Raw genomic sequence first — 21132 nt, 5'->3', positions numbered from 1 at the left:
GAGATTATGCAAACTCCACACAGAAAAACCTTTATCGGCCAGCGGGTCTGATGCCAGAAGCTTCTTTCTGTGAGGTGACAGTGCTAACCACTGCACAAAATCATAACATCTGCATTTTGATTCCAGGTATCATGCCCCTCTCTCTGCCCTGTTTCCTGTCTCTCTGCACTTTCAACTGTCAAATAAAGGAAAAACAAAAAACAAAAAAAAGGTGTAAATAGAAAAAAAAGGTCTATTATTTCATTATTAATTGTCACTTTTTTGTACAATGTAAAACATTTTGGTGCAGATTTTTTGTATATATATTTTTTTTTATTTTTGTTACTGTTTGATTTGTTTTTATTGAAATCTGAGTCTTTGAACTGAAGTTCATTTTAACTTTGTTTGACACAAACAGCTTTTGGAAATCAATAATAGTAATTTTATTTTAATTGTATTATTTAATTAACAATTTTGGAGTTAGGGTTAGGGAATTTACCTTAGTGTTGTGGTGCCTTATATTTTGAATTAGTTGAACTAATTTGATCTAACATGGCACGTTACATTAACACAAAGAGCAGTGTATTTGCTTAATTAGATCTTTCTGAAAAGTTATTCTCAAATCTACTTTTAATGGAATAATACATGAAACCAAACCAGACAAAAGCCAGACTGTTCCTTTAAGAGGCTTCATAATCAGCTGGGATACATTTAATGTTATTCTAAGAAATGTTTGTTCTGCTGCCAAGCTTTTCTATCATCTAAACAGTTCCCATATTTACTCTGAACTGACTCTAACTTTAACTAACTCTGAACAGTTTCATCTTTCCCAATGAAAGGCCCTTAAATTCCTGATAATATCTTAATATCTTGTCATAGAAGAGTGACAAGAAGTTGCAACCTCATCACCAAACAACAACATCTATTTACAGTCTTAAATAGGCGTAACAACAATAAATGAGGTTTACATTATGGCTGTGTGATGGATTTAACTGAGACAGGAAATGAACTGTGTTGTGGCCAAGTAGTTACTGTACCTCATGGTGAGTTCTCAAATTAAAAATCAAAGAGAAAGACCGCCACCCTGTGGTCATTCAGAGGAAACACAACGGGATCCAGACAATGCCATCTATGGTCACCATGGCAACATGATGCTTTTCCTCTGATTCTGCTGTCAAAGCAGTAGTGACATCTAGTGGATAAAACAACATAATACTGATCTTGAAAGAAAAAATGAAGCACTGTAAAAGCCCTTTGAAATGATTTAAGATACTTTATTTTTAATTAAATTGGTGGTAGCTCAGTTTTCTTCTCTGATATTATATACTACTATAAAAATTCTAAAATAATCAGTAAGAATGCAAAGTTCTTGTAAAGTTATGCATTTTATAGTCTACTTTTTTTTCTTTTTAATATTACATAATTATTTATTTTTGCATATCTGACTTAAAGAACAGGTTCATAATTTTTTAATTGTGTCTTAAACCAGCAGTCAGGTGTCCATATGAACAGTGAAAGAGGTTTTCCTCGCTGTAATTATTCCTCCTGTTCATACTGGATATTAAAAGATCCTTCAAATGTGTTTTCAATGTAAGTGATGGAGGCCAAAATCCACAGTGTGTCCACACAGTCATTTAAAAGTTGATGTGAAGCTTATATGAGGCTTCAGCAGTCTGAGTCAGTCATATCAAGTGGATATCTGACACATTTACAGTCTTCAAATTTTTGTTTCCTTGGACAGTGTTTCCCTGTTGAGCTGCGGTGGAAGTATAGTGACAAAAAGAGGGACTTTGGCACTAAAAAGCTGGGGATGCTTACGTTGGACAGCAGGGTGTGTGAGTTTATTGTTTAGTGCAGCGGTATGCCTGCTGAGTGGACAGGGAATGCTGGGAAAAATATAGGAAGTACAACATAACGAACTACTTTCTGCTGAGAATAGCCACTGGTTCCAACTGTGAGATTATTTCTCAAGTATCTTATCTTGTTTTGAGATTATTATGCATGATTCTGTAAAATAGTGATTTAATGTTGTTGGATGCACTTATATAAAAGCCACATGTTGTGCGATTGTTTTGGTAGGACTGTAGATGTTGGTGGATTGAAAGCCACACGTGCGGAGCACAGCTTGCTATCCGTGAATTTGGTATGAAACAGTTTATTTCTGTTTTACTGTTTTGTATTTGTTCATCAAATGTATAAAGCAAAATGAACGTTGCTTTTTTGTGAACTGAAAAGGCTGCTAGATTTGATGCATTAGCGCTGATATGTTTCATGGCAGTGCGGTGAATGTCTTTGTGCTTTTCTGTTTATAGAGGTGCCACTGCCGTATTTATGCTGTATTAGTGACGTATTTGAGCCACTTTTTTGTGCCGCTTTTGTCACAATTTCAGTGATGTGTTTTCTGTACTGGAAAAAGTACTGAGATTTGTTTTTGTTTATTTATTTATTTATTCTTGCTAAATGTTTCTTTTGTAAAATTTCACAACCTGGCCTTTGGTGGAAGCCAAGATTTTTCTATAAGTTGCTCTCCATAATTGGATAACAAAACAAGGAGAATAAAAACCTTCAAATTAGCTTCAGATAAACTTATATATATTATAATTATTAATATTTTTGCACAGAGGGAAGTCTGTGGATTTTGTGGATTTTGTCCCCCATCACTCACACTGAAAGTGCATTATGAAAAGATCTTCTAATGGTCAGTATGAACAGGAGGAATGATTACAGCAAGAAAAACATATTTCACTGTTCAAAACATGGAGTCAAAGGGGATTTAATGTGACCTTTTGTACACTGAAAAGACCCTTATATGTCAAAGTGAAAATAGATCTCTACAAAGTGATCTAAATGTATTTCAAATATAAAATACATCATCAGCTTTACTAGTAAAATATAAATCTGAAAAGCAATTAGTACCTATAGCTGTGAAATAAACGTAGTGGAGTAGAAAGTAAAATATCTCCCTCTGAAATGTAGTGGAGTGGATGTATAAAGAAGCATAAAATGGAAATACTAATGTAAAGTACCACACAAGTGCACAAAGTGCATCTTTGCTAAAAACTCAGGTTATTAGGACTCATATAAAACTGTTGACAGCGAATCAACACTTCCTTTCCTGCAGCAGACAGGCCGTGTGGGTTTCCGCTCAGCAGCCTCCACACTGTTCGCTGTGGTTTTTCATTTTATTAACACAATGACGGTTACAACCATCGACTCTGGTTAAAGAATCGTTCCAGGAACGTCAGTATGAATTCAGCACTCACTGTCTCGGTTTTAATCTGTGTTATTAATGTGTGAAAAAAACAGCTGAAATCCTAAACTCAGAGCTGAGAAACTGACATCATTAAATAAAGGGAGACGTTCAAACTCCTGCAGTCTGCTCAGGTCCCACAGTCTGTACTGAGTTCACAAATACATTACTCAATAACTTTAAACAAATAGATCAAAATAAAATGGTTGAATAGTAATAGTCCTAATAGATAGTACTAATAATACTTTTTGTAATAATTTTGTTACTAAGAACCCAACTTAAATCATATTTTTTATATTTTTATTGAATACCAAACACAAACAAGCATATGTGATATGTATTTACAAAATAACATAAACATCAGATGTATGTAAAAAAAAAAAAAAAAAAAAAAACTCTCCTGTTCATTTTTAATGAAGAGAGCAAAGAAATGTTTCTCATTTGGCAAAAATACAAGTGCACATATACACATATACGTATGTTGGTGTCAACAAAGTTCATTTTCTCACATATTCCACCTTAATTAAAATAAATGACTCATTAAATAACAAAACCCAAATTAATGATACTATTAATATTGTAGATAATTACTTGTACTAATTTAATAATTAATATATATTATTTAATAATATAGATTTTATAATTAATATTTGTTTTACTTTCTTGTTCCTGTTTGTTTTATTACCAGTTTCTCTTATGAAGTTGTTTTTGTTAATAAAACAAACACATTTTTAAATTGTGGTGTTTCTGAAATCTTTCATCTTCTTCTAAATTGAGGTTTTTGCCTGCAGAGTGTTTAAATTCACACTGTAAGAACATTTTTAACATTCACTTCCTCTCTGCAACGTTTAAAAAAATACATCCTACATTTGTTATCATCAATCGGAGCAGCAGAACACAAACCACAGAGACAAACAAGTCATCTTTTATACAATTAATCACTTTTCTATTTATTTCTGTTGTATAAATCTAAATAAACTTAGTTTTCTTATAATCATATTATATGGAAATGTACCAATCAATTTTGTTTTGATAAAACTGCAAGAGCTGATCAGTATTTTGGTGATTTAGAAAGAAATCAAAAAACACACTCATCATTTTGACAACACTCAGGCTTCAGTGCAGACTAATCAAGCCGCTGTGTGATCATTTTTATAGCAGCTCTTCAAAGCAGCTCTCTGCTGTTTCTTCATGTGTGTAAACAACAGTTTCATCAGCGTAGAGTCGTACATCCACACTGAAACTATATTACCAGATGATACCAACATGTTGGCACACCACACCTACTTGCTTGCATTTAATAACTTTATGTTTATGTTTGCTTTTCTTTACTTTGTTGTTTCTGTTTAGCTGTAAGCTTTTTTTTGTATCTTCCTGTATATTTCTTTTTAGCACTATGTGAAAGTTTACTGAGATCCACTGACAACAAGAGTCAACTTACTTGTAGGTATCAACAAACTTGGCCAATATAGTGGATTCCGTGTCCGATGATTTACATTATTTGAAGCCAAACTGAGATCAATGAAAACATGGACGATTATAAAAGACAGAAACTGTGATGTTTCAGTTTATTGAGAATGTTACTCTGAATGACTTTGACAAACCTGCCAACCTCTGCATAAAGTATTAAAAAGAAAATACACAAGAAAGAAAAAATACTGTAAGCACTTAAATATCTACCAAGTAGCTAATGATTCAAATTCATTTTACACTATTATACAAGTCACGATTAAAAGTGGAATTAAACTAGAGCATCAAGATATTAATATTCTACAGAATGTATACTTAGTAACTGCAAATATACTGTATGTGTTATATATGTATTTATGTTTTCAGGACAACTGTGTCTTAACTGTTTTCAATGAGAAAATGTAAAACCAACCACAACATATCATTACTGGTATTTCTGAACACTGATCAAAGTGATAAATGAGATGAATTGATGAGATGTGATGGTGAGAAAAGGCCAGCAGAAAACAGTCAGTCAGCATGTGTGCAGTTGGTGGACGGTCCCTTGTTTCTGAGGATCATCAGCAGAGAGAGTCCACAGCAGTACACCAGACTCTTCACTATCAGCACTGTGTACAGCACACAGAGCAGCTTCACCTGGTACTGAGACGGGACAGGTGGAGGAAGAGCAGAAACCTCTGAAACAGGAAAAAAACAAATGTCAGTGCTCTGCTCCTCTGCTCTCTCTGACAGCGTCTCCAGATGAAGCTGAATCACTGCTGAACACAGTCACCAAGCCTTCATTACCTTGTTCTGTTTGGGCCTCTGCTGTTACCCCCTCGTGCTTGACGTAGCAGTGGTATTTATATGTGCTGTTCTCTTGCTGATGGAGCAGCAGGATGGCGATGGTGCGTCCCGGCTCTCTGAGCTCCAGCTGCTCTCCCTCAGCAAGGGGCAGATCCTCCAGCGGGCCATTTTTCTTCTGTCTTTTCCAGGAGAACTGGACCAGAGGAGGAGACATGGCTGAGGCCAGACACAGCAGGGAGCTCTTCCCCTCCAGGTGGGCTGCTGGGTACACGCTCACCACGGGCTTCACTACCTGCTCATCTGAAGTTTGACAGCAGCAACAAGCAGCACAGACACACATTCACACAGTCAACAGCAGCTTACAGCACTGCACTGCATTCAGTCTGATCCTGGAAACTACATGATCACTAAACTACTCATCAATACACCACAAACATCATCTACTGGACACTGTATCAATAATCATATCAAACTAAAGCATCATGGAAGCTCATCATATGTCATATATAAAGATTAAAACATCATTTACCACTCTATCAATATTTAACACAACATTAATTACTAATATTATAGAGTTTATAAAATATAAAATATATCACGACATAACAGCCTCATATAAAATACATTTGCTGATGATTATAGTGTTTTATATCAAATATATTTACCACCATATACTTTCATTAGTAAAAATCAATAAATAATTTTTACTTAAGAGCTTTAGCTTTTACAAAAAAGTCAGTTACCACAATATGTCTGGATATGTCAAATATAACATGATATAATATAATATAATATAATATAATATAATATAATATAATGACATTTGTCTCAGTAAAATTTAAATTATAGTTTTATTACTCAGTTAAAATATATTATATTTATGTTACATTTGTAAATGATTATAGTGTTTTATATGAAGTATATTTACCAGCATATACTTTACTCTAATCAGACACACAATACATCAATACTTTTAACAACATTTAAAGAGTTTTAGTTTTTTTATAAAACACAATTACCACAACATGTTCAGACATGTAAATAAAATATAATATAATAATATATATTCTTAATTAAATGACAACATGTATATTATCTGATTCATTAAATTTCCTATCAAACACTTTATAAAATATTTTTGACATTGTATATTTGACATCATGTTGATTTCATAAACCAATATGATTTATATTAATTATGGATTAAGATATACAATTATACATTTTATCTATAAATTATATTTAGCTTCATCACACATTTAAAATGAGTTTGCCTTCATGCATTAATTTATCTTCCACTAAAAGACATATTTATCATCATAAACACACAATTATCATGAGATACATTTTACCATTTACAAATATATACTGTATATTTAACACACAATATATTTATCACTATTTGCTTCTAAAATTACATTTAGGAACATTTATTAAATGATGTTTCACATCATATATCATCTTGTTTTTAATAAACAGGAGCTGCTCCTGAATCAGTGAGATTATTAAATACTGTTTATTTGTAACATTACTGATATCAGACTTTTTGGCTGTAAACAAACTTTGATGTGATGCATAAATAAAGAAGAACTTGTGGTGTGCAGTGAGAGTTGAAGCTCTTTTCAGGAGTTATTGATTAGTTTTATGGAAGAATGGCTGCATCAAGAATTCTCTACTAAATATGAAAAAACTAACATGTAAAGCCTGAAGCAGCAGAAACTAAAACTAAAAACACATTTTCAACCTGTTCAATAAAACAACTGAAGGAAAATGAAAGTTTAGTCTTACCTACATACAGTTTAGTTCCAGAGCCAAAGATGAAGTACCAGTTTCCTCCCACAGTGAATGAGACTGTGACAAAAACCTGTCTGCTGTTGAATGTGTCAGCTGAGGTGAACGAATCCAAATTATGAACCAGTATCATATTTCATCTCCATGATGTGTTTCTCTAATGTTCATACCAACATGACTGTCTCTTCTTTTATTTGATTTTAGCCACATTAGCAGTGTGACTATATGGATGCTAATGTCAGTCGGTTGGTCGGTCCACCACTTAAGTGCAGATCCATTGGATCTGATTGTGGATCAAAGGACGGATGGATTGTTCATTAAATGTTGTGCAGACGTTCACGGTCCCCAGAGGATTCAATTATTTATTTGACTTGACTGATTCTAACTTTTAATCTAGCGCCACCAGCAGGTTGACATGTTTGGTCCAGACTGAAATATCTTCTCATCTATTGGATGGATTGTCATGTAATTTAGTAGAAATATTCATGTTCCCCTCAGGATGAATAATAATAATAATAATAATAATAATAATAATAACTTTATTTATATAGCACCTTTTAAAAACAAAGTTTACAAAGTGCTTTGACAGACAAAGCAAAAGCAGTACAATGCAAAGCAAAGACATGAAACAGAAGACAATAACAGATCTGACCTTAAAAAGATGGCGGCCAAAGGCAAAGACAGACAATAAAGAGATGATAAAAATTTAAAAGAAAGATGAAAAGTTGAAAAAATGAAGTTTAAAAGAAAGATGATCTAAAGACAACATTACATAAAAGCAAGTCCGTAAAAATGGGTTTTAAGGAGTGAATTAAAAGAAGTTACTGCGAGCCTTATCTCCACAGGCAGGTCGTTCCAAAGTCGAGGGGCCCTGATGGAAAAAGCACGGTCACCTTTAGATTTAAGCCTCGACTTTGGAACGGCCAGAAGGGCCCCACCTGAGGATCAAAGGCTGCGGGCTGGCTCGTACAGGGTCAGCATATCTGTTATGTAGCTTGGAGCCAGACCCAGATGTGCTTTAAAAGTGATCAGTAAAATCTTAAAATCAATTCTAAAATGAACAGGGAGCCAATGGAGAGAAGCCAGAATCGGGGTGATGTGATGTTGTCTGTTAAAACCAGTAAGAAGCCGAGCTGCTGCGTTCTGGACTAGTTGGAGGCGGAACAGGGATTTTTTTGTTATACCGGAGAGGAGGGAGTTGCAGTAATCTAGTCTTGAGAAAATGAAAGCATGGATGATTTTTTCAAGGTCGGAATGGTGGAGCATTGGCTTAATTCTGGAAATGGTTCTGATTTGGAGGAAGCAGGACTGGACAACTTTGTTAATGTGTGGTTTGAAACTACGATCTGAATCGAACAGTACTCCGAGATTTCTGGCAGTGGGCTTCATGTAGGTGGATAGGGGACCAAGACTGATGGGGTTATTTGGATTAGGGGGACTGAACAGTATGACTTCTGTTTTTGAATTGTTGAGTTGAAGGAAATTTTGTGCCATCCAACATTTGACATCACTGAGACAATCTACAGCAGCAGCTAGGCTTCTTGGGTCACCGGGTCTCAGTGGAAGGTATATCTGTGTGTCGTCTGCGTAGCAATGAAAGGAAACGTTGTGGTGTTGAATGATTTGGCCAAGTGGAAGCATATAAATAAAAAATAAAATTGGACCTAAAATCAAACCTTGCGGTACACCACTGGTAATGTGGGCTATGGAAGAAGTGAAATTACCAATGGTGACCGAGAAGGCTCTTTCTAAAAGGTAAGAATAAAACCAATCAAGTGCAGTGTCCTTGATGCCCAAACAGGTTTTAAGACGGTCAATTAAAATAGTGTGGTCTACTGTGTCAAAAAGCTGCACTTAAACCTAAAAGAATTAAAATTGCGCTCTCCCCCCTATCAGCTGAGGAGGGCAGTTTCTGTGCTATGTAAAGCTCTAAAACCAGACTGAAATTTCTCAAAGATATTATTTTGACACATAAAAGCTAAAAGTTGGGTTAAAACAACAAATAACTTTGATTCTCTGACTTGTCCTCTAGCACCACCATCACGTCAAAATTTACAAGAACTCATTTAAAATCAAACCTACATTTGTAATGATGCAAATTACTTAAAGCTGTTATATTCAATATTTTTATAATAACCATGATCTGTCAATGTGTAATGTGTTATTGGCTCGTAGTGATGAACCTACAGAGAATTATCAGTGACTCTGCAGCTCCTCTCGGCTTTACCGAGCTTTACAGTGAGTTTCAGCTCATTGTTTATCTTTCCGGCTGCAACTTTACTGTTTTGGTTCACTCTCAGCGCTCTCATAGCGTCGTTTTGGGCCGCAGCAGGCAGCTGTTTTCAGAGAAAAAGCTGTAAAAAGCCACTGTACACTACCTGCTCAGCACCAAACGGCAAACAGACACAGTTAGCTGTAGACTAGCTGGTGAACATAGTGGAGCATTTAGCAGCTAAAGAGCCTGATATTTCCCTCAGGAGTTGGTAGAGAGTAAAAACAGAGCTAAAAGAGAGTGAATATTGGACTTACATTCACCAGGTGGACAGAAACACGACTCCAAATGAATGATAATGTTGAATGATGAAAACTAGTGGACAAAACATCAGTAAATGCAGGTGTAAAATCCTTCCCTACAACTTAACATTACAACAGTATGTTGTGTGGTTCACTCCAGATGTTTAGATAAGAATGATGGACTAAAATAAAATATTATTCTTGTTGATTACAGTTCAAAAGTTGTTAAGTTCACATTTGAGGAGATTTGTTGAGTATTATGAACTAAACCAAGTTAGGATGACATTAGTACCTATGCTGCCATGCAGGTACATTTTCATAGGAGCCATAGTTTTTGTTTGTTTGTCAATCAATTGCTGTTTAACATTTTGAATCACATAAAGGATTAAATTTCTAATAGTAAATGCTGTAGTGGAGCCATTTGTCTTAGAATATGGACAGTAAACATCAGAACCTGTGGTTAAGGTTTAGTTAGGTTTACACTGTAAAAAAAAAACTGTTGTTTTTACAGGAAAACGCTGGCAGCTGTGGTTACCAGAGAATTCCTGTAAAAAATACAGCAGCACAGTAGACAACTTTACAGACGAAATATGTAAATTGATTTACAGTGAATGAAATCACGGCTGAATCACATTAAAAAACTGTTAAGTCTACAATTTTTTTTTTGTTAATTTCACATAACGGTGTTGTATATAAATAGACCATTTCCTGTATTTTTTACATGTAATAACTGCTAATTGTGCATCAATAAATGATAAAATTAACAGGGAAATATCAAACAAAAACTAATTTAAACCGGTAGAACAACAGTAAAACTCTGCATTTTAAATGGAATGGTTCTGTATATTATATATAAAATCTCTTCAAAATATGCTGTGTTTTTATGTTTTAATAATCAAGTTATAATGTAAAATTTACGTATAAACCTGCAAAAATACATCTTGAGAAAAGACGAGAGAAAAATATCACTTTTGGGAAATTTATTTAACAGCAATAATAGTTGTAAACAACTGGATGCATTTTTTTCAACAGATACAACATGCAAAGAAGCTACATATAATGGTTCTTGAACTATGACTGAATCCAAGTTGAGATACTCCAGAAGATTAGCCTCTTTAAATCTGGACATTTTTAACAAACTTTAACAAACAAAGTTTAAGTGTCAGGCACACAACAACAACCCAATTCAATCAAAATTTTGTTTACATTCTGAATGTTCCACAGTATGGCATAAAACTTATCTATCTCCATGGAGACAATCACGTGATGCCAACAGGCCAAGTTACAGGTCAGATCTGTGGAGAGGCGTACCCCCTCAAAATAAGAATGCACGTTTGTTAAGGTATTTTTGCAAAATAACAAAAATTACGTTGTGCCTTAATTACCATAATACACATTGTGGATTGAACAAAGCGAAAAGTAACAGTACCTCTTCTCAAACAAACAGTCAGAGTGCACAGAAGGAGTCCATATTTAGGCTTAACGCCACTCGTGATCGGAGAGGTCCTGGATCAGGGTGAGGACTCGAGGGTTCAGATTGAGACGACGCTTCGAGTTTTTATTCTCCACCTTAGTTCCTTTTTCTGGGTTTATCGAGAAAAAACACCTGTAGAATAAAAGCATATTAAGCATTTTAATTGATCAGTTAAAAAAAAAAACTTCATGTGTTCTTAACTTATTTACTTCGTGGATGTTTTTAAAGCCAAAACGTGGCTTGTTCCCATGAACTGCTATAAAAATAGTATATTTTGATATTTTTTTCTACTTTAAACATGTCACTCTTTTAGAGTCTGAAATATACATATCAAATATTAATTATATTTTTAGCTTTTTAACCCTTTCAATGCCAGTATGTTTACATAACTCTACATAATGCTGTTTTTATACAAAAAAAACTAAATAATTTCCATTAAATGCATTTAGTGAGTACACATACACAACATTATCCGACATCAATAGCACACACACTTTTCTTCCAGAAAACAATAAAAAGTGTGAAACTTTGCGGCATGCTTTGAATGGGTAAAAGTGGTGCCACCTGATGGACAAATATAAAAACTACAAATTGAAAGCCTGTGGTCCAAACCGAAATCTTAACATAAAGGAATGCATTAGTTTTTGTCAAGATAAACGTGGGATCAAAAATAGTGGTTTTAATGGGTTTCAATGGGGCAGTTTTTGGCCCTAGGAACTATTAAGGCAGTTTTTGTGTAGCTTAGCCATTTTAGGCTTAATTAAAGTACAGGTCTGAGAAATGCCATGCCATGTTTACTCACCTTTGAAGAAACTCCAGAGTTGAAGCCAGCTCAGATGGATAATGGATGTTGAAACAGAAGTAGCTCCCGAACATGAGGCACAATGCAGAAATGAAGGAGGAGATGTTTGTGTTGATGAGGTTCCGATCCAGACTCAGCATGTACCTTGTTGAGGAATAGCAGGACTGTCCTATGAACAAATTATTTAACAGGTTATATTAATAAGCGCTGCACTCACATGACAGATTCTATAAACAGTGCAATTAAAAAAAAGAGATATGAAACAGACTTACCACAGACAATAACAGCAGGTGTCAGAGGCACTTGCTCCAGTTGGACCTCTTCTGCCAGACAGGTATCTTCTACATGGAAGAACATGGACTCCTCCTTCTCATCAAAGTAGCTGAGCAGAAGCAGGACCATCTCTTTCACATCATCTGAGCAGCCACTCTGCTGTCCCCGCATCCTCTGAAGCCTTGCATAAGTCTGAAGGAACTTATTACTCTTGGTGACATAAACTGTGGTCATGTAGTTGAGAAGCCTTTTTCCCTTCAAATCCAAATTTCGCGTGAATGTCTCTTTGAGGTCAATCCCAGTGAGTTCCTTGAAGTGGACCGACATGCCAAGTTCGTCAAACCAAAATGGCCACTCCTCTCGAAGGCTTTTGATACTTTTTCCCTGGTTGACATGTTGACGCTGTGTGTAAAAAGTGGACTTCATTAGACATTTTACCTCCTCTGGATTGGCATCAGATTGTTGGAACATCTCCTTGAGTTTTTCCTTCTTTTGGTGCTGGCTCTCTTGAGTTTCTTCACGGGGCAGAAATTTCACATTCCATTTAATGCATCCGTAAGTGTCCTGCATTGCTGCTCTCTCTTCTAATGGGATCTCATCTGTGTGGTCTGAGTCATCAGCCTGATGTTTTCTTTTTCTTATTTTGGGTGTTGAAGTGCGCCTCACATTTTCGATTCTGTTTTGCAGCTGTTTTACAAGGGAATGGTAGCCTGTTCCAACAATATCGCCCTCTATTACATCTTGCAGAGAATTGGGATATTTTGCCACCATTTGCTTTGCAACATCAGTTGAATGCTTTTTACCTACATGGGGGCATTTTTCCATCATCTCAGTCACAACAATCCGGACCATTTGCCTCCTCAGTTTTGGGCCTGGCCTTTTTCCCCTCTCCAAAGAATCCATCACTTCCTCAGGAAATTTACTCCATGGAATTTCAAAGTTGTCTTCCCACTGTGTGTCAAGTCCTAGGCTGCTGGAGGAGGTTGACGATGAACTTTGGGGTGAAACAGAGAGCGATGACAGCAGTTGGGTAGGTGAGGCTTCCACAGATGATAGTGAGCTGTTCTCGGGAGTTTGGTCTTTAAATGACAAAAAAATAAGATTATGATTCACATTGTACAATATTACACAATGTCCATGTCTGCTTTTGCTGTTGAATAGCTGTGTGTTGTGGTGTTTTTACTTACATTTCTGTTTCCAAACAGAAAGAAGCTTTCTGGCTTGTACAGGTCTTAATACTGTCATCAAATCAGCCTCCGTTACGAAGCGTAGATCATCATACGTCTCGACTCCAATGGACTGCAAGTGCTCTTCCAGGATGTTTTTGTTTACTACTTGAAGTTCTGGTAGGGCTTCCATGATGGCGACATCTAGGAAGGTTCGCCCTGAGTCACTCATATTTACACTGAAGAAGAAATGCAGAACAGAAAAAATATACAGTACATACACTTAACAGAACAGGGACATGCATCAGGTAACACTTATATTAATGTCAAACTAACAGTCCAATTAACAGCTTTAATTGGACTTTATTTTGCCACAATACTGTGTTTTAGTGGAATGACTTGGAATCCATTAAGAATATATGATACCAAAGGATAGAAATCAGGCAGGTCATTAATGTTGATACATTGTAACCCAAGACTGTCCTTTGTCACAGAATACAGATGGTATTCTGAGAGGAAGATGCCTTTGTGGATATCCATCAAAACATACACAGATGTGTCATTTTGAATCAAGATGAGTAGAAGTTCACCAAACTCCATATACTCATCATTTCTGTACACAAGAAACTGTCCTTTTTTATATGCAGTGCCCTTGTACTGAATATCTGTGGCAACTGTGGTATTGCTTTCTGAAAAGGCTAACTCCCTGACTGCATGTTTAATAGCGTCACTGTAGAGGTTGGGATAAAACGCACAGCTGTCCTTCACTTGCAGTAGTTTACTGCATTCTTGCCCAGCTAAAAGATATGCCTGATACATCTGATGACGCTCTGACAATGTTTGACAAATATTTTTGAAGTTTTTCAAGTGTCTGGCACATCTTTTAAAATAACTGTGTTTACTTTCAAACCTAAGCGTCCATAATCTCCTCAATGGACCAAATTTCAACGACAGTGCTGAATAATGGCGCAAATAGTGGTGCTTGGGTTTGAGTTGAATTTCAGGAAACATCATCTTTCTCAACTCCAAATATTCTTGGATCAAAATGTCAAGATATGCTATCTGGGACAAGGAAATGTTCTGAGCACAAATAAGATCCACAATGTCTTTTAGCTGGAGAGCTAACTGCCATACTTCATCCTCATGATTTTGCACTTTGTCACCAATCAAAACTGGTAGCAATCTCAGAAGGTTCCAGTTTTGAATGGCTTGCCCTGATAACTTGGCTCCGTCAGGTTTGACAGCACATGGCTTTGTGAGTGCTTCAGATCCTTTGTACTTAAACTGTTTGATGCGCCTGTTTAAGAGTGAGTATGTGAACCATTTTTTCATTTTTATAATGTTCTTCAAGTACAGTGCTAGATCATATGACAAGACTCCTTCAAAGAGGTCATGACCTAAACAAGGCGGGAGACCAGGTTGGGATACGTGAAAAGACTCAAGGGTATTAAAGATAGAGTTTACCTTTATTCCTCTGACGTCTTGGATGTTTTCAGCCTGGAGATCAGCAACAGCTGTGTCATACGTCTCTGGGGTGCGTGGAGGACCACAGGCATTTGGATCAGCCTCAAACTCACTTCTCGTGATGTCACAGTACCTGCAAAAATATTGAGAGCGGCTGAAGTTCTCTGTAAACCCACCTATGCAATGAGAACCAAGGTTATCCCCAGCAATGCAGTAGAGACCCCCTTTTACTGTTTTTCCATCTACATTTATTCCATCTGTCTCCAAGGATTTCAGATCTGCCAACAACTCTGAGAAAACTTTGGCTATTCCAAAACGCTTTAAGTCATTCTCAACACACAACAAGACTAAAAACATATTATCAGTATTTGAACGCAAATGAATGGGTAAATTTGCTAATGAAAGATAAACTGCAAGAACTTTGTGTGTCTTTTTAGCAGAACCCAGGGGATTCACAATTTCAAATGAATCTTGATACAAAATCAGTTTGAGGCTTTCAGGGTTTTCATTAAAGAACTGGTGACATTTGAAAATTTTTCCATCATATAAATCCGTAAAAACCTCTACATCAGGATCTCCAAACTGTTGTGGCTGTGCATTCCTCCATAACTGGGAGTGCAAAAAGCTCTTCAGAGTTTCTGCCACTGGTATGTAGTACGCAAATTTTTGTGTCATGTTTTCATCCATTCCCAATAGCACTTTTTGGGGTTCCGTGTACTTAAACATTTTTGTGAATGTCTGATTTCTGGTGTATGTTGTTCTTAATTGTCCCTGATGACAGGCAGAGAACAAATCTGACTCTTTAATGCAGTCACATATTTTAGTGACTGCTTCATCTGATAGGCTCATATCATTTTTTAATAAAGAACTTACTTTAGTTATTGTGTAGGCTTGACCTAACTCGTGCACATTTTGCATCTCCTCAACAATAGTCTGTATAGTAGAGGCAGGAATAAGCAGCTGTCCTTGCAGTTTAAGGTAAAAGAGACACATGTTTCTGAGATAAGACTGACTATCATTCTCTGGCATATCACTGGCTGCACTAGCTGTTGGCATGGCTTCATGTGTGCTTTCTGAATCATCTGTACTGGCAATGACATTTGGGGGCTGAAGGCGAGTTTCCTTGTACATGTCATCAATACCATCAGGGGAGCATGCTTTATGCTTCCTACACATGTGAGAAGTAAATGATGACTTTTTTGTAAACACATGCTTACAACCACTTACTGGACATGACACAGACCTGCCCTCTCCAAAATGATCATTTAAGTGAGACACTAGCTCTTTCACCGTGTGTAAATTGCGGGCACATAATGAAACTGCGCATTTTAAATCCGCAACAACAGCTTTAGGAGCAGCTTGCGGTGCAGGTGCATTGTGCACACGATAAAAATGGCCCTTGAAAGCTGAGTAAGTGGTAAATGTTTGACTACAGTTGGCGCCAGCACATTTGAAAAGACAATGAGGCTCATTCCTATGTACTCTGCAATGCAGTACATAGCCTCTTAATGTAACAAATTTGCTTTTACAAAAGACGCAGGTGATCATTTTTAGGATTTCAAATGTTTGCCTGTGCTTTTCAGCTGAATTAAGTTATCACACATTGAGCTAACGTTACTGGTCTTAAATATGGACTGGTGCTAGCTAGCTAGCTTTCAGCACACATTTTCGTCTGGTCTCGAAAAAAGAGTAGCCTAAATATGAAGCTTACCTTCCAATTGAACAGCCACAGACCCTCCAAAAAACTTGTAGATTTGTCCTAAAATCTTTTAAAATGAAGTGGTCCGAAGATTTCTGCTCCGTTCTCTGCTCTGCAGACTGCACACTGGCTCCTTAGTGACGCTAACGGCTAATGGTTCGCGCTTCTCCCGCCCTCACGTCATTATCCAATCAGAGACGAACTTCAGCTGCGCACTTTTAAATTTCAAAATTAGGAGGACTCAGTGCACAATGAGAGAGTAAAAGTACAAGTGGTTAGAGGTGGCACTGTTAGGTTGTTTAGCCTGTGAAAATGATAATGATAAAGACTAAAAGAAACATAAAGCATACAAGGATTAGGACTGAACAGTGTTACTTTGCATATATCAATAATTTGAATGTCTTATACACACACTCTACAATATGCTACAAATAGCCTAAATTATAAATGCAATGTTATTAAAATTGTATATTTTTTATATTTAAATAGATAGGTAACCTCTCAGGTTCACAATAAAACTTTTTTGTGAAAACATTTTAAATAGGCCTACGTCAATTTGCATCATTTTATCAATCATGTTAAAATTACAGCATAAACTTGTAAAGTGACTTACATATATTTGTATTTTTTAAAACAACTGACTAAAACTATAGTTTTTACAATATTTGCATGTGAAATTAACTAAATTGTTTTGTTATGAGTATTACAGTATTTCTCTGTTTTTGTTACCAATATTTGTAGTTTTAACAAATAAATTTGATTGTAATCACATATTGTTGTTGTAAATATAACAAAAACATTCTGTTTAATAGTTTCCAAAAATTCACTGTACTTTAAACAAAAAATATATGTTTTTGAGTTTACAATACTTTTCTGTAGGGATTTTACATAGTTTTTATGTAAATTTCACAGTCATTTTTTACAGTGTAGGTAAAGATCATGGTTTGGGTTAAAATGACTTCCTCCTTAAGATGAGGGGAGCTGTGTCGTCATGGTTACAATAATAAACACGTGGTTAAAGTTAGGAAATGATGGTGGTCGTGTTAAAAGAAACAAACAGTGTCTGCTGTCGTTTCTCTTGTGAAGACAGTCTCAGCTGCTCACAGAGCAAAATCCATTTACATTTACCACATTTCTGTTGAGGGGAAATTGTCATAAATCCAAGAATTGTGTTGAATCTTTTACTAAAGTGAAATTATCTGTTGAAATCTGCTCAAAGATGTGACGTGAAGAATGCTGCCTGAAGGCTTTTATTGTGAAAGAGACACAGGAAGTGTTTTCATTAACAGCAGATTATTATTGTGAAGGAGGAATGAACTTTATTCCAGCAGCAGGTCAAAGAAGACCATTTTTATCTTCATCTCAAACTTTCAACTCTGTCAAACATCTTTTTCTATTTATTATTTTCTCAATTTTTGTTATTAAATCAAATGTTAATAAAGTTTCACTTTTGATCTCTGCATTATTTGTCTCTTTTATCTGTGTTATATTGTTGTTTGTTTGTTTGTCTTCATCTTGTTGTGTCATTGTGCTTCTGTGTTGCTCCTTTGTTCTCACTGTGTGGAACAACAGGAAACCTGCTGAAATAGCTGATAAATAATATCAATGAAATATAATGTTTAAATCAAAATCCTGACACCAACAGACAAACATTTAGTCCTCAGCTCAGTTTGTTTGTGACTCTGGCTGAGATGGAGGTGAAATATGTGAACCTGGGCTGTGGTTTACTGCTCTCTTCCTGTCACAAACACTGTTTGACATCTGTTCATCTGGAGGTTTTTGTTCAGGCTGCAGGGATCATTTCTCACTGTGGGTATCATACTTCCTACAGGCGCAGTAGTAGGTGGCTGAATGTGAGAGTTGAACTGTCTGGATCAACAACTCACTGCTGTTCTGTTTATTTACAGCTGAGAAATCATCTTTCTGAGAATGATTGTACCTTCTTTCTATGTTACCATTCGTCATGTCAATATCAAGAATCACTGTGAATGTTTCTGTGTCTTTCTTCTGGAACCAGTATACAAATGGGGATCCACTGAAACACTGGTCAGTTCCTCCACAGCTGAAGGAGACTGTTTCACCAGCTCTCCTGGTCAATGTTAAATCATCCTGAATCAGCTCTGCTGCCATGGCAACCAGCGCTGTAGAGAAACAGACACACAGATGAAGGTGAGTGTGACAGTGTTTGTTAAAGGTTGAGTTTGTTGGCTCCTGATTGGCTGGAAACACTCACCTGAACACAGACAGCACAGAGCAGCAGCTGGGAGGAAAAGCATTTTGTGCAGTGGTGTTTCCTCTGGTGAACCTGGGGAGAAGTGGCGCTTTGATGCAGCTGAGGCCAAACAAGGACGAGCTGTGAGATCAGACGAGGGCCACGTGGTTTCTAACAGCTCCTCAAACCTCCCATCAGCCCCTGCGGCGGACAGATAAGGCTGCTGCTGCTGTCTGATAGTAGACCTTTTCATAGTAGACATTTTGATTTGTGTTTTAAAAGCAGATTGTTACTAATAACCTTAAAATCCCCCTCAACTTAAAAATATGTTTTTCTTCTTTTTCATTCAGTTGGATGTTTGAGTTTGTTCTGAAAGTTTCTCTGTATCACCTTAAATCTCAGTTCAACACTTTTACCTACGAGCAGGATTTATGACATCACACCTAGTTTTAAGTCAATCATGGTCCAATATGCAACTTACGCAAGTGTGATGTGGAAACTTGAAGCTTCCAGTGTACAAACACTGAAAATGACTTTATAGTGAAGGAGGAGACATCTTGTGTTCAGCAGGAAAACTTTATAAATGAACAACATTTACAGATTTAGAGATTCTTGATTTGGAGGCATGACAACGAACCCAAACATCCAGCCAGAGTCATAAAGAACTATCTTCAGCAACAAGAAGAACAAGGAGTCCTGCAACAGATGGTTTGGCCCCAACAGAGTCTTGATCTCAACATCATGGAGTCAGTCTGGGATTAACATGAAGACACAGAAGCAGCTGAGACGCCTGAAAAACTGTGGGCAGGTGAACTGAGGAGAACTGCTGCTGTTTTAAAGGCAAAGCAGCTCACAGCAAATATTGATTTGCTTTAGCTTTCTGCTGTTTACTCAACTTTGTATCAAGTTAATTGATAAAGAAAAACTATTCATGGCATTAAAAGATCCTCACTTTACACTAGTACCTAAAACCTAGATATACAGTACTGTATATCTACTTATCTTTTGCAGGGAAAAGGGAGCTAAAACAGACAACTATTAAGACTCACAGGCAATTTAGAGTCAGTTTATTTTTAGTGAACTTTGGACTGTGTGGGGAAAAGGAACATTGTAGGGAGATTATGCAAACTCCACGCAGAAAAACCTCGATCAGCCAGCAGGTCTGACGCCAGAAGCTTCTTTCTGTGAGGTGACAGTGCTAACCACTGCACAAAAACCATAACATCTGCATTTTGATTCCAGCTATCATGCCCCTCTCACTGCCCTGTTTCCTGTCTCTCTGCACTTTCAACTGTCAAATAAAGGAAAGAAATGCCCAAAATGTGAAACTTTTTGGTGCAGTCTGATTTTTTTCCAAATACATTTTTAGTTTTTTTATTTACAGTTTGAATCTTGTGTACATTTTGTTTTTGTTGCAATCTGAATCTTTGAACTGAAGTTCATTTTAACTTTGTTTGACACAAAACAGCTTTTGTACATTTATAATAGTAATAGTATTTTAAATGTATTATTTAATTAACTATTTTGGAGTTGCTTTTATCAAAATCAAAATAAGAACCAGGTTTAATGCCAAGCAGGTTTGTACATACAAGGAATTTACCTCAGTGTTGTGGTGCCTAACAGTCAATAATATACACAGACTTAAGTAATCCTGAATAACATAAAAAAGAAAGAAATTTACAGTAAAAAATATGTAAAATATATTCTAAGTAAGAAGAGCTGCTACAGGTTTAAATTTTACATTGAAGAGAATGAAATGAAATGTACAAAATATTGACCAGAATGTGCAAATGTTCAGTGTAAACAGTATATGCAGTATGTAATTAATAAGACTGAAACAAATACTAATAATAATAATAATAATGCAAGTTGTCTTTATATTTTGAATTAGTAATTACTCATTTTTAACTAATTTGATCTAAAATGGCAAGGCCAAGTAGTTACTGTACCTCATGGTGAGTTCTGAAATTAAAAATCAAAGAGAAAGACCGCCACCCTGTGGTCATTCAGAGGAAACACAAAGGGATCTTGACAATGCCATCTATGGTCACCATGGCAACATGATGCTTTTCCTCTAATTCTGCTGTCAAAGCAGCAGTGACATCTAGTGGATAAAACAACATAATACTGATCTTGAAAGAAAGAATGAAGCACTGTAAAAGCCCTTTGAAATGACTTAAGACACTTTATTTTTAATTAAATTGGTGGTAGCTCAGTTTTTTTTCTCAGATAGTGTATACTACTATAAAAATT

General features: G+C 36.1%; 2 protein-coding genes across 2 annotated transcripts; both read right to left on the bottom strand.

Annotated features, from left to right (window-relative positions):
- Window positions 1-5112: 5112 nt before the first annotated feature.
- On the bottom strand, window positions 5113-20923 carry LOC121908079 (immunoglobulin lambda-1 light chain-like). Its single transcript, XM_042427775.1, has 6 exons — window positions 20829-20923; window positions 18901-19080; window positions 18476-18808; window positions 7273-7317; window positions 5486-5785; window positions 5113-5376 (listed from the first exon to the last, which is right to left on the bottom strand). The coding sequence occupies exons 2-6, from the start codon at window positions 18941-18943 to the stop codon at window positions 5210-5212; spliced, it is 888 nt and encodes a 295-aa protein (XP_042283709.1). The 5' UTR covers window positions 18944-19080; window positions 20829-20923; the 3' UTR covers window positions 5113-5209.
- LOC121908070 lies at window positions 10755-17316 on the bottom strand. Its single transcript, XM_042427760.1, has 6 exons — window positions 16680-17316; window positions 14969-15101; window positions 13526-13743; window positions 12338-13417; window positions 12066-12234; window positions 10755-11395 (listed from the first exon to the last, which is right to left on the bottom strand). Exons 3-6 carry the CDS (start codon window positions 13734-13736, stop codon window positions 11269-11271), a joined length of 1587 nt encoding a protein of 528 aa, XP_042283694.1. The 5' UTR covers window positions 13737-13743; window positions 14969-15101; window positions 16680-17316; the 3' UTR covers window positions 10755-11268.
- Window positions 20924-21132: the final 209 nt, after the last annotated feature.

This window comes from Thunnus maccoyii, chromosome 12 (genome assembly GCF_910596095.1).
Source record: "Thunnus maccoyii chromosome 12, fThuMac1.1, whole genome shotgun sequence".
NCBI classification, from domain to species: domain Eukaryota; kingdom Metazoa; phylum Chordata; class Actinopteri; order Scombriformes; family Scombridae; genus Thunnus; species Thunnus maccoyii.
The sequence above is the reverse complement of the archived record's forward strand: the minus strand, read 5'-3'. Positions and strand labels throughout refer to the sequence as shown.

Bases quoted from the DNA above. Each gene is read 5' to 3' on its own strand.
- LOC121908070 (XM_042427760.1), bottom strand. From the start codon at position 13,736: ATGAGTGACTCAGGGCGAACCTTCCTAGATGTCGCCATCATGGAAGCC. The intron at 13,418-13,525 runs GTAAGTAAAAAC...TGTCATTTAAAG, and splicing joins TTCTGTTTGGAAACAGAAAT to ACCAAACTCCCGAGAACAGC. The intron at 11,396-12,065 runs GTGAGTAAACAT...TTTATTCTACAG, and splicing joins ACTCTGGAGTTTCTTCAAAG to GTGTTTTTTCTCGATAAACC.
- LOC121908079 (XM_042427775.1), bottom strand. From the start codon at position 18,943: ATGCTTTTCCTCCCAGCTGCTGCTCTGTGCTGTCTGTGTTCAG. The intron at 5,786-7,272 runs GTAAGACTAAAC...GTCAAACTTCAG, and splicing joins TGGAACTAAACTGTATGTAG to ATGAGCAGGTAGTGAAGCCC. The intron at 5,377-5,485 runs GTAATGAAGGCT...TTCCTGTTTCAG, and splicing joins AGAGGCCCAAACAGAACAAG to AGGTTTCTGCTCTTCCTCCA.